General features: G+C 54.9%; 5 protein-coding genes across 5 annotated transcripts; 1 reads left to right on the top strand and 4 right to left on the bottom strand.

Moving 5' to 3' along the window:
- Positions 1 to 1,495: 1,495 nt before the first annotated feature.
- Positions 1,496 to 3,874, top strand: CDEST_11957 (Putative MFS transporter superfamily). Its single transcript, XM_062928113.1, has 3 exons — positions 1,496 to 1,879; positions 1,940 to 2,227; positions 2,289 to 3,874. Exons 1-3 carry the CDS (start codon positions 1,674 to 1,676, stop codon positions 3,550 to 3,552), a joined length of 1,758 nt encoding a protein of 585 aa, XP_062784164.1. The 5' UTR covers positions 1,496 to 1,673; the 3' UTR covers positions 3,553 to 3,874.
- Positions 3,859 to 4,383, bottom strand: CDEST_11956 (Putative NTF2-like domain superfamily protein; the record flags this gene model as incomplete). The annotated part of the gene is made up of 1 exon (XM_062928112.1): positions 3,859 to 4,383. One exon carries the CDS (start codon positions 4,381 to 4,383, stop codon positions 3,859 to 3,861), a length of 525 nt encoding a protein of 174 aa, XP_062784163.1.
- Positions 4,384 to 5,435: 1,052 nt separating this feature from the next.
- On the bottom strand, positions 5,436 to 6,910 carry CDEST_11955 (Putative D-isomer specific 2-hydroxyacid dehydrogenase, NAD-binding domain-containing protein). Its single transcript, XM_062928111.1, has 3 exons — positions 6,466 to 6,910; positions 6,233 to 6,370; positions 5,436 to 6,150 (listed from the first exon to the last, which is right to left on the bottom strand). Exons 1-3 carry the CDS (start codon positions 6,816 to 6,818, stop codon positions 5,550 to 5,552), a joined length of 1,092 nt encoding a protein of 363 aa, XP_062784162.1. The 5' UTR covers positions 6,819 to 6,910; the 3' UTR covers positions 5,436 to 5,549.
- A 570-nt stretch (positions 6,911 to 7,480) lies between these two features.
- On the bottom strand, positions 7,481 to 8,419 carry CDEST_11954 (Putative phytanoyl-CoA dioxygenase; the record flags this gene model as incomplete). Its single annotated transcript, XM_062928110.1, has 1 exon — positions 7,481 to 8,419. One exon carries the CDS (start codon positions 8,417 to 8,419, stop codon positions 7,481 to 7,483), a length of 939 nt encoding a protein of 312 aa, XP_062784161.1.
- A 598-nt stretch (positions 8,420 to 9,017) lies between these two features.
- On the bottom strand, positions 9,018 to 10,956 carry CDEST_11953 (Putative Ion channel regulatory protein, UNC-93; the record flags this gene model as incomplete). Its single annotated transcript, XM_062928109.1, has 10 exons — positions 9,018 to 9,155; positions 9,225 to 9,369; positions 9,425 to 9,763; positions 9,838 to 9,991; positions 10,049 to 10,111; positions 10,168 to 10,207; positions 10,257 to 10,312; positions 10,367 to 10,497; positions 10,553 to 10,687; positions 10,739 to 10,956. 10 exons carry the CDS (start codon positions 10,954 to 10,956, stop codon positions 9,018 to 9,020), a joined length of 1,419 nt encoding a protein of 472 aa, XP_062784160.1.
- Positions 10,957 to 12,070: the final 1,114 nt, after the last annotated feature.

Raw genomic sequence — 12,070 nt, 5'->3', positions numbered from 1 at the left:
CCTTGTCATGCTTAAGTCAAGCTTTTTCTTCTTCTAATTTTGACTGTATTCAAGTTCGGTGGCCACTATCAATCACCCTCGGCAATACGGACGGACGACGACCGGACCCGCCTGGTCGACCAAGTCGCGTTTCCCTTGACAAGACTTTTCGACCCCTGGGACTCCATAGCGACGCCCTACATCGTTGGCTTTACATAGGACGAGAATGAGAGCGAGACAAAGGGGGAGAGAGCGAGAGAGAGAGGGAGAGAGAGAGGGAGAGAGAGAGGAAGAGGTAGACGAGGTGACCAGGGGTGAATGTTACCATCTCACGACTTCGAATACAGACACCAACGTGCGTAGATACCTACCACTTTGTCTCGTTCCTTGCCACGGGAAGCACACCCTAAGTATTCCTACAGGGTAGACTAGGACACATCATGAGCGCACATCGGGCGACGATCCCCCCAAGCCCACCGGCCCAGGGGCCGCAGCTCACAGAGGTGGTGGGCCAACTGGGCGTATGGTTCCCAGCCTGCAACGAGACGAGCCATTTCCCACCCAACACGCTGGCATGTGAGGAGGTCCTTCGTCCTGCGTCCCGCGCGCGCCGATGCCACGATGCCACCACCATTCCATTCCTCCAACGTTCCACGACCATCAAAGCCGAGAGCGTTAACCGACCTGCAACTAAGACTTCTTTCGGCACATTGGTTCCAATATCTATCTGTACACTGCCGCTCATGACACACCTACATGATTCGAACCTCGCCGGTTCTGTCCAGTGCCCTTTGCGTCGTCTCCTGCAGCCCAGCCCTTGGACCGTTGGAGCCATTTCTTGGTCTTCTTCTTGGAGTCTTCTTCCGAGGCATTCCTTGCCGCCTGTCCCCACATCGTCCGAGTCGCCCAAAGACCCCCGACCAGGGCCGCCAGGTGGTTTTGTCGACGCCATTTCGTAATTCGCGCTCAACCATCGAATCGTAGCGCCTGTGTCCCAGTGCCCCCCGACATGGCCCGATTCTTTTTCGGCTGGGATCTACGGATACACTGCGAGGTTTGGCTACTTTTTGGACCCTTTTCAAGTTCCAGCTCCAACACGCACCATTCTGAGTCGACTTCGGCCGCCGCCGCCACCAACCCAACTTGACCCTTGAAACCCCCCCCCCGTGGGTCTCTGTCTGTCTGTCCTGTAGGCTGTCCGTCTATCTTTCCACACCCACTCTTCAGCGCCCACTCCGACGTGTAAAGGTTCTTTTGGTCGTGGTGGACACCCCGGAGCATCCATCTTTGTACACGAACGAGTTGGTGCCACCGCGCTTTGTGCGAGTGGAGAGCTAGCTCAGCTCCGACCGACGACCCCTACACCACATAGGCAGAGGTGGCATCCGTCGACTCACATCGCCGAGCCGATGGCCGTTGCATGGATGATGGATCCCCACCCTGCAACCCTGCCGCCGCCGCTGCTGACGGTCCCGCTCGACTCTGCGTTGCATACATAGAGGCAGCCCTGTCCGCCCGGTCTCTGCCTCACATCCCTCGGCTTCATCTCTTTCATCGACAACAGGAAGGCACCCTCGACGATCTGTTGCTTTGACGCCCTCGAGCCTGGTCACCGCCATAGTCACGGCACAGTCCAGTCAGATACCTCGACGACAGACCGTCCTGTTTACGGATAACGGACTCTTTCCAACACCATGGGGCTTTTCACCAAGAAGGCTCCTGAGGAGCATGTCACCGCCGACCCGGCGACGCCCGCCTACGACGAGAAGACGGGCGAGCACCCCGGCGACCGGTCCAGCGATGATGAGCCTATCGGAAAGAATGTTCAGGCCGGTGTTGCCAAGGTCGAGGCCATGACTGCTGTCTGGACCAAGCGCGATCTGATTGCCGCCTACGTTCTGTAAGTCTATCTATCGTGATGCCACGATCATGGAGCAACGAAGCCTAACAACACCGATAGCATTTGGCTCTTCTACGTTGTCACCTCTATCCAGGAAGTCTCCATGCGTGTCTTGTCGCCCTTCGTCACCAGTAGCTTTGCCTTCCACTCGCTGACGGCGACTACCGGCGTCATGTCGACTCTTATCGCTGGTCTCATCAAGCTGCCTCTGGCTAAGATCCTTGACACTTGGGGCCGTCCCCAGGGCCTCAGCTTGATGCTCATCAGCTGGATCCTTGGCTTTATCATGATGGCTGCCTGCAAGAATGTCGAGACCTACGCCGCTGCCCAGGTTTTCTACGCTGTCGGGTAAGTCTTCTCCATTGAATCAAAAAAAAAAGCACGACATTTTCTAACATGGATACCACAGATCCCAGGGCATTAGCTACTGCATCACCATCTTCATCGCTGACACTTCGAGCCTCAAGAGCAGAGCTCTCATGCTCTCCTTTGCGACTTCCCCGTACATCTTCACCACCTGGGCCGCCGGTCCCATCACCAACAGTATCCTCAAGAAGAACGGCATTGGCTGGCGCTGGGGCATGGGCATGTGGTCCATTGTGGCTCCTGCCGTTGTTGGGCCTCTCGTTCTGCTCTTCCTCTGGAACCAGCACAAGGCGAAGAAGATGGGCATCATTGACGGCCGTGGATCCATCAGGAACATTTCTGCCACCAAGGTTGTCAAGTTCCTCGTCGACGTCGACGCTCTCGGCATCTTGATCCTCGCCGCTGGCATGGCCTTCTTCCTTTTGCCGTTCAACATCTTCTCGTACCAAACCGAAGGATGGCGGTCGCCCATGATCATTGCTTTCATCGTCATCGGCTTCTGTCTCATCATTGGATTCGTCGTGTACGAGAAGTTCCTGGCACCCGTCACCTTCATCCCGTACAAGCTCCTGTTGGACAGGACCGTCTTCTTCGGCGGCTTGATGTTTGTCTTCGTCTTCTTCAACTCGGCCGTCTGGGGTTCCTTCTTCAACTCGATGCTCATGGTTGTTTGGAACACGACCGTCGAGGAGGCCACCTACATCAGCAACATTTACCGCACCGGCTCTTGCTTCTTCTCCATCATCATTTCGGCCCTGATCTACAAGACTGGACGCTTCAAGCCGTTTGCTCTGTACTTCCTCGTCCCGCTGATGATGCTCGGCGTCGGTTTGATGATTCACTTCCGCCAGCCCGATCAACCCGTCGGATACATCATCATGACGCAGATCTTCGTCGCCTTTGCTGGCGGTCCCATTGTTATCTGTGGTGAGATGGCTATGTTGTCGCCTTCCGACCACCAGCACGTTGCTGTCATCATGGCCATTCTCGATCTCTTTGGCAGCATCGGCAGCACTGTCGGTTACACCGTCGCCACCGCCATCTGGACCAGCACTTTCAAGAAGAACATCACCAAGTACACCCCACCCGGCACCCCCGTTGACACCATCTACGGCGACCTCATCACCCAGCTCAGCTACGAGGTCGGTAGCCCCGAGCGCATTGGTATTCAGCACGCCTACGGCGATTCTCAGCGCATCATGCTCATCACCAGTGTCTGCTTCCTGGTTGGCGCCTTGGGCTGCGTCGCCATGTGGCGCAACATCAACGTCAAGACGATCAAGCAGGTGCGCGGAAACGTCGTTTAGAGAGAGTGGACTTTGGCGATGATACCCCTTTTTGGAGAGCTTGGGCTCTTGGATCTAAAAGCGAAATTTATTCTTCATTCTAGACAACCTCAATGTGGTCGTCCTCGTACACATTTGATACGTATTTTAATCTATGAGGGACGTAGATGACGGCCCTGGCGCACGATTGTACATGCTCATCATGACCGTATCTATCTAGTAATTAGCTTACGTCTCCAATCATCAAAGTTATGTCTTTACCCGAGACTTGATTTTCTCGCCGTAGCCTCACTGTATTGAGCACCCGGCCGACCTTTAATGCCAAACTCAGTCATCCTTGTGAAGTTCCTTTCTCATGACGCCTTTCAGACTCTCCTCGGAGATGGTGATGTACTTGTCTGGCGACACGCTATCCTCGAACGGAACCCTTAACCACTCGTCCGCCTGCACGATCTTGCCGCCCCTGAGCTTCAAATCGATGACGCCCGAGTACTCGAACGGCAAGCCCGTGGCCTTGCGCCGTCCGAGGTCGTTGACAAAGACGCCCCGGTTGACGGTGCGGAAGCTGCAGTAGCCGTTGTTGTTGCCGCTGCCGCCGGCGTCCGTCTCGGCCCCCCAGTAGACGGGGTACCGCGGGTCGAGATAGACCTCGAAGTCCTTGTGCGCGCCGTTCCAGTGCCGGTGGTGGCGCTCGAGGAAGGCGTAGGGCACGTGGATCTGGGCGCCGTGGTCGGTCATGACGGCGTCCGGGGCGAAGAGGGCGAGGAGCGGGGAGGGGTCGCGGGCGGCCCAGGCGCGGCAGTAGATCTCGGGGAGATCTTTGAGGGTTTGAGGGGCGGTTGTGCCGTTCATCTTTGGACTTTGTGGTGTTGTTGGTTGTACCTCTGGCTTGAGTGTTTGGGGTATTGAGCTGGGTAGTAGTGTAGTTGGGGTTTTTTGGTGTTGTAGTTGAAGGCGAGGTTGAGATAAGAGTAGACTAGAGAATTGAGCTGGGCGAGAGGGTGTGGTCTTGACAGCAAGCGGCAGCCGCACTTTTTCACTTATGTAAACTTTCAAAAGGGTTAGAAAAGTTGAGGCGAGAGTCGGATGCGGTTGGGGAAGCTCCGCCGCGACAAGTCGACTGAAACCGGAGGTTGATGATCGGACGAGAAGTCGTCGCGACGGACCCGCTCGAGGAGAGGGGGTTCTGTTCCGGTTTTACGACGACGGATGCCGGGAGCAGGATGACTCGAGGTCAGATATAGAGCTGCAAAATAGACTATGTGTCAATGGTGATATGAAAGGGGGGGTTAGAGAGAGGAGATGTTGTGGTTTGGTTTGGGTTTGCTACGTGAAAGACTACTCGACGAACGCCTGTGGCTGACTTTTGGTGAGAAATAGTTCGGACGATATCTCTGTTGTGTTGGACTGACTTAAACTCAACTACGCTTTCATGAGCCTTCTGGTAGGTTTCAGTGCGCAGCACGTGGGTGAAGTTTTCAAACTCAGTTGCAAGACGTCCATGCTCTGCCATGCTCAACCAAGCCTGTTTGGTCATGGATGCTTCGAAGTCACGCGGGCGGCTAGCCTATGGTCTTCCATCTCAGAATACTCATGATGATTGATCTTGTGAAGTTGCTGGAAGGCTACAGATAGTTGACCTTCTCATTGATTGACAAGTCTTAGTCAGATATCTGTTATGTCACAGGGACGAGTTCAACGTTTGCAGTCATTAAGCATCTAACGCTCACTTCTTACATGTTCCTTGTACGCTGGAGGTATTTCGTTGTCTACGTCTGCGTCACTTGTATCCAAACTCGCGAATATGCTGGTTACGAGTGCTGTTGGGCTCGTCTTCTTCATCTCCCTGCTCCGACGTTGCCAACATTCACAAACCAGATCGTCGTCTCGCTGAAACCACTTAGTCGGAAACGTCTTCATGTCCATGACAATGAGGCCAGGAATGCCAAAACTTTTGGACCTCGCGTATCTGTCTACTCTATTCTATTCGATTCTCGGGCTCCCATGCTCATCGAGTGCTAGTAGTGCAGAGACCTGTTGACAACATTGATGAGAGGCTGTCTCGTGTGAAGCCGCTCCAGGTTCGCCTCCAGAAGACCCAGCACTCGCTCCCAATGCACCTTCGTCCTCCAGCTGACATGGGGCGTGATGAAGATGTTGGGCGCCCTCCACAAGGGGTGGTCCTTGGGAAGCGGCTCCGGATCCGTCACGTCCAGCGCCGCGGCGCGGATCTTGCCCGTCTCGAGGGCCTCGATGAGGGCGTCGTTCTGGACCAGCGGGCCCCGGGCGATGTTGGAGACGAAGGTCCTGCGCCTCGACAGGATCTCGAACTGTTCCCTGCCGAACAACCCCCTGGTCTCCTCGGTCAGCGGCAGGCCCAGGACGAGGATGTCGAGGTCCTGGGCCAGGAAGGCGTTGACGGACTCCCTCGACGCGCCGTGGAACCACTTGGTCGGAATCAGCCCGTCCGGGTCGCCGGTGCCGGGGATGCAGTAGCTGTCGTCCTTGCGGGACGCGGGCGTCGACCGCTCGCTCCGCGTGTAGGCGTACACCTCCATCCCCATCGCCTGCGCGATCTTGCCGCATTGGCGGCCGATGGCGCCGTAGCCCAGGATGCCCCTGGGAATCGTACATTGGTCAGCAGGACTGCAAGAGGCGGCTATTCGTTCACAGCCATTGGTGGGATGTTGTCCGGGCTTACATCCGCAGGTTGACCGAGTCCTCGACCTCGACGGCCAGCGGGCTCTCCCAGAAGCCCTCCTTCATGTTGTTGGCATAGCGCAAAAAGTGATGCTGGCTTGATAGCCAGGTTCCAATGACCCATTCGGCGATCTGCGGCCTGCCGAGTGTGGCATCTCAGTAGGTGGTTCAAGGCTCCCCTCCACCCCCCCCCCCCCCCCCCCTTCACAACAAAACCGGACGGGCTTTACTCACGACTGGCACCCGTTCGTCGTGCAGAAGGCAACGTCCGGGTTCTTATAGACCTCGTGGTCCACCCACTTGTCGACGCCGGCGGACGACACCTGCACGAAGCGGACCTTGGACATGCGGCTCGGGGACGCGGGCAGGTACGAGTAAAAGATGGTGACGCCGTCCCACACCGCATCCGGGATCTCGTCTGGCTGGGTGTAGCCGCCGCCGGGCTTCCGGCTATCGACCCAGCGGACTTGGAGGCCGGGGAAGCGCTCCGAGACCCTCCGGGTCCACGCCGGGTTCTCCGCCGCCGAGAGGAGCAGTAGGAGCACGTCCTCGGCCAAGGGGCTTGCTTGATCCGGAATATCACCCATGATGGTCTTCTGAGAAGGATATTATGTTTTGTCAGTAGAGGCGATCGTTGACCACCAGTGATGCGCTGCGAAGTCTCGACGGTCGAAAACGTCGTTTTGATGCGGGAGAATGTGTTGCGAAGGACCTTTGATAAGGGATCCGTACACTGATAGGTTGGAGCGATGGAACTGACCAGGGTTTCCGGCTCCGGAGCTCCGCTACCGTCCCGACATCGGTCAATTTCCCCGAGATAGGGATTTATCAGCAGCGCAACGACTCACGCACGTGTGACCTGGGCCTTGAGTTCGATTGAGAAGGTTGAACTTGATTAAGGACGGATTGGCTTGAGATATCGTTGATTGCGGAAAAAATGTAAAGCATCCTTGGAAGTTGAGGAATGAAACCCGTTACATAGCCTACGCATCCATCGCGAGTTGTTCGACCTGTAATTGATAAAAAACCTTTTGACGGAATCCAGTACAACAGATGATGTCAACCACAGATTCAACTCAAACTGGGTGATGTCTTCGACGGTGTCTCGTAATATGGGCCGATTGTTGGATCAAGGACTTAGAAGAGACCTAAGCCTAGGCGCCGTTGAACTGACACCCAAATTAGACGTTCATTGCTTCTTTGGCCTAACGGACTGGCGATAACAGACAGAGCGATCATTGTTCCATCTCTAGTATGCCTCGACTCCGGCCAGCTTCAGCAACTTGTCAGTCAACTCGGGCTTCTCCCGAGGCTCCGATCTTCTGGCGTCGACTGATCCGTCCGGAAGAGTCGGTTGGTTCGTCCTCGGAACGATGTTGTCGTGCGGCCAATGTGTTGTGGCCAGCCACTTCTCAAAGGCCTGCTTCTTCGCACCCAGGGCTTCCTTCGTCGCAAAGGAGGCCGGCGCATACGACACGTACGTGATAGTCCGGATGGTATCGCTTTCGGGTGTAGGCTCCGCGCCGTAGTGAATCAGCCGCGAATCCCAAATGATCAAGTCGCCCGGCTCCGCGACCACCTTGTGCTCTCGATACCCCTGCTCCTCGAACCATGCGATCTGCTCCGGCGTGTAGTTGAAGAAGTCCTTCCTCGTCCACTGGGCCCTGTCGGTATGATCGCGGAAGAACGACTCGGTGACCTTGTGGGTTCCCGGATACACCGTCAACCCGCCGTCTTCGGGCCCTGCCCTGGACAGGTTCACGATCCCTTGCACGCACTCCAGTCCCTTTCTGTACGGGCTCTGGTCGACGTGCGGCCACTTCTGCCGGGGCGCATGGTCCGGCCTTCTTGGGAGCGTGATGTTCAGCGCGTCGAACGAGACGATGAGCTCGTCGGTGCCCCAGACTTTGGCGAAGACGTCAATGACGCCTTGCTCTTGGCGGATGTCCCACATGAACTTCTCGTGGACGACGCCGTAGTGGTTGAAGGTGTTGATCCCGGAGATAAAGGGCAGATTGCCGGGTGTCCATGTCGCGAGGTTGGCCAAGTCCAAAGCAGGGTTGTCGAATGACTGGAGCCAGGCGAAGGCTTGGTTTTGGTAGTGGGCGGCCTTGTCGCGAGGTATCACGGACGGAATGACGGCGAAGCCGTTCTTCTCGAAATCCTTCTGCCAAGTGGCTCCCGACATTGTGCGAGTCTGTTGATAGTCTATGCAACGTTTACCAAGGGTGTTTAATCCGTTGATGCGTCGATCAATATCTCCCTAGGCGACTGACGAGAGGTTCAAGATCACGGTGATGTTGTCAAGGAATCAGCCGATCCTGCGGGAAAACGACTGGAGGGCATACTTATCTGGACGTATCACGAAAGCTTGGCTCTCGATGAGGTGCTCGGGAAACATCCACTTCCGTTCTTGGATCTTCGCCATCGCCGGACTACTTCCGGAGGGGTCTGCGAGGTCGGAGCCGCTCCGGTGTGGGGCTTCTCAACGCTGCAAATAGAGAGAGAGAGAGAGAGAGAACTCCGATAGGAAACAATGCGGGAAGGCCGGTCGAGTGTGTAGTGACATCCTTATCAGACTCGACGCAAAGAATCAAGCAAACAGTACTAGTTTGCAGGCGATATTCTCGCATCTACAAGCTGCTATCTGGCATGGAAACTGATAACGTTGTCTTTTGATGGACCAATTATTTGATTTGGACCAGTCTAGTTGTGCGACGAGCCTACAAGTGGTGTTTTCCAGATCGCCAGCCTACGCTCGGAGCTTTTCTTCATCTGAAATCTCTCTAATCAGAGATCCCCTTCCCAGAATCCTCTTCGGAGACAACTTCCGAGTGCTTTATGCCGATGGTTCGCACAATTAGGTACGTCGGAATGAGTGCCAGGCCCCAAAGCCCAAAGTTGACTCCCACGGCGGCCAGCAGCTGAGTGCAATGTCAGTCGTTGTCTTACGTTTTGGAAAAGTTTGAATCGAGGATTTCGCCGATACTTACAGGAGCATGGGTAGAACTGATACCGGATGCCACGGCACCGCCGGCAGCCTCGACGGCGCGTACAGTCGACGTGAATCTGATGATCTCTGCAGTGTCACGAGCCATATACCCAGCCAGCCAGTAGCCGTAGTTGTAAGCCAAAGCACTGAAATGATCAAGTTAGTCATACTATGAGAGAGGTTTGTGAGTTAACAACTCACAAGTTGACCTGCAGCAGAATGTACAGTGCCCAGCCGCGGCCGAAACCGTTATCCACCCAATCCAGGGCTGGTTTATTCAAGCCGTACTCGCGCTGAATGATGGTCGCCCACACCCAAGTCCCCCCAAATAAGGCCATCATGCCGATGTAAGCGAACCGAGCGCGCTGGTTGATGGTCAGGCGGGTCCAGTCGAGAAAGTGGCCGAAGAAGAAGTTGGCGGTGATTTGGGCCAACGCGGAGACCAGTGACGCCAGGGCGCGGGAGCGGACGGAGAAGTAGAGCGAGAGGTAGGAGCCCGCATACGAGAGCAAGAATGTGGCATAAAAGAAGAAGGGGAAGCTTCGGTGAGTGGGCTGTCAGCACCGGAGACAAACGCGGGAGCGCAATACCGGAGACGCGGGAGGCGGACTTACACCAAGAGGAAGTCCTTACGGACGAGAATCTTGCCGACGGCCTTCAGTTCCGCCACGGTTGGAATTCGCTCTGCCTTTGCCACTTTCTTTCCGTCTTGACGCTGAACCTTTTCGGCGGACGAGAGGAGCATTGCGACGAACGGACCTAGGCATTCTGGGTGATGTGAGACACGACGTTGACACGGCTTGAGGGCGGGTTAAAGAGACTCACGCAAGGCCACGAAGACAACGTATGTCCTGTAATCTAGTTTTCCAGTTGTTTTACCGGTTGAGTCTCAAAGTTCTCGTTAGCAGTTTCACCGGAAAGAGAGTATGCGACCCTAGACTCACTGAAAGCGAGGTTGATTGCGCCTCCGACGATCGAGCCGCCCTACATCGACTTAGCACGGTTACGTTTTCGACCAGATGATGACGCTCACGTTTCTGTATGCCAGCCAGTAGGCGAGATATCTGCCTCGTTTGTGATCCTCTGGGTCTGGAAGCCTATGTTAGGCGAATTTGGTGGCCAAGTGTACGCTGCCGCACTCACAACTGATCATGATCGCCCCTTCAGCCGCCCAGAAGACGCCTGCGGTGATTCCACAAGCGGCGGATCCCACATAGACAAACCACTCATTGCCATAGCGGTTGTTCGTGTACAGCGAGGCCGAGTATATAGCGCTGGTTCTTTGTCAGTCCATGCGCTTGCAGGAGTCACACTCTGAGACTCGCTTACTATCCCGTCGTACCAAAGACCAACGCGTTCTTCAGCCCGATCCTGTTGGCGACGACACTGCCCATTGAGCAAGTCACGACCATCATGACTCCCAGGACGGCATTTGCGGACCTGACAGCGAGTGAGTTTGACCGTCTTGGAAAAAGGTCGCTGAACTATGGTAAGCTTGAAGGTGGAGAGACTTACATCACCAGATACGGAGTCTGTTGACCGCCGGCTCCGGTCGATTGCATAGCATTGTACAGTCCAGGGGCGAAGAAGGCACAAAGACCGATGACTGTGGCTTGGAAGAAGACCGTTCGATACCATGTTCTTTTTGTGGTCGCGGGGATCTCAGCCTCTGGAGTCGAGTTGTACGAGGTCGCCGAGGGGGTCCCTTGCGTCTGGGTTTGTTGATGCGGCATAGTGAGAGAAGGTTGGTGAAACGCCTTGGTAATGGGATGACAGACTGATCTAATCCCTTACCCGCGGCTGTGCGACTGTGATCCGATATTTTGAACTCGGACTGATCTTCTTATCGAGACTCGACAATGGGGAATTAAGACTCGGACACCGGGACAGATATGGAGAAAAATGCGATTTGAAAGAACTCAAGACTCGAGTGAGATTTCCTCGCTAAACGTCTGGCCGATAGCGGTGGTTAGGCGTGTCGCGATGGGAGTTATCATGGCGTGCTCGCGGAGTCTCCACCACGAGGTAAGCCGATGACCACTGCGAGGCAGCCCAGCAGAGTAAATGGGTCCATCTGGACGGACGATTGCCGTCGAAGGATTTTCTTTGGTCTTGGAGAACCGGCGTTCCGGATCCAACGTTTTGTTTCAGTGTTGTTCCAAGAGACTTACAATGCAGCGCAATGATGCTTGGTGGAATCACATACAGAGATACGACAGCTCATTATATTCAGGATGCTGAATGAATGTAAGCTTTTATTTGTGACATCCCGGATGGGAAGAAGCCAATTCGGCTGCGAGAGCACAATATAGGAGGTTGCCAGCCAAGAGAGGAGAGTACCGAGCACATCGATGACAGTCCTGGGCCACAGCATCTACCAAAGTGCAAAAGTAGCTACAAGACGCACATGCAAGGAGTCTTGAGAGACCCAGAAGTGAGAATTCCGAGTCTGTACCTGAAATGATTCATGTATCGTGAAACACAGCTTTCAAGACTGGATAGGACATTACGGACAAACAGCGCAGTGTCACCCTAAAGTTCTTGGTTTTCAAGCACCTTGTTACACCCAAGAAGCACAGCCTTTGGAAGTTTTAGTGCAAAGGTGACACTAGCACAACAAGGGCTATGGGATTCAAAGTTAAACGTGTATTGTTGGAGTCAAGGTCACATAATCAACGCAGAACTCCTCACAAACTTGGATCCCTTGAATAAAGTATCATCGGATTGAAGTCTTCGACTACAGGGGCGACCTTATCTAAAACTCTTGAGCGAATCGCGAAACTCATCACCGTGTCTTGAAATATCATGCCATAAGACTAGAAAGGTGTCACTGGGTCACAGAGGTTG

Source organism: Colletotrichum destructivum, chromosome 8 (assembly GCF_034447905.1).
Source record: "Colletotrichum destructivum chromosome 8, complete sequence".
Lineage (NCBI taxonomy): Eukaryota > Fungi > Ascomycota > Sordariomycetes > Glomerellales > Glomerellaceae > Colletotrichum > Colletotrichum destructivum.
Note: the sequence above shows the minus strand (reverse complement) of the source record. Positions and strands in the feature narration are given on the sequence as shown.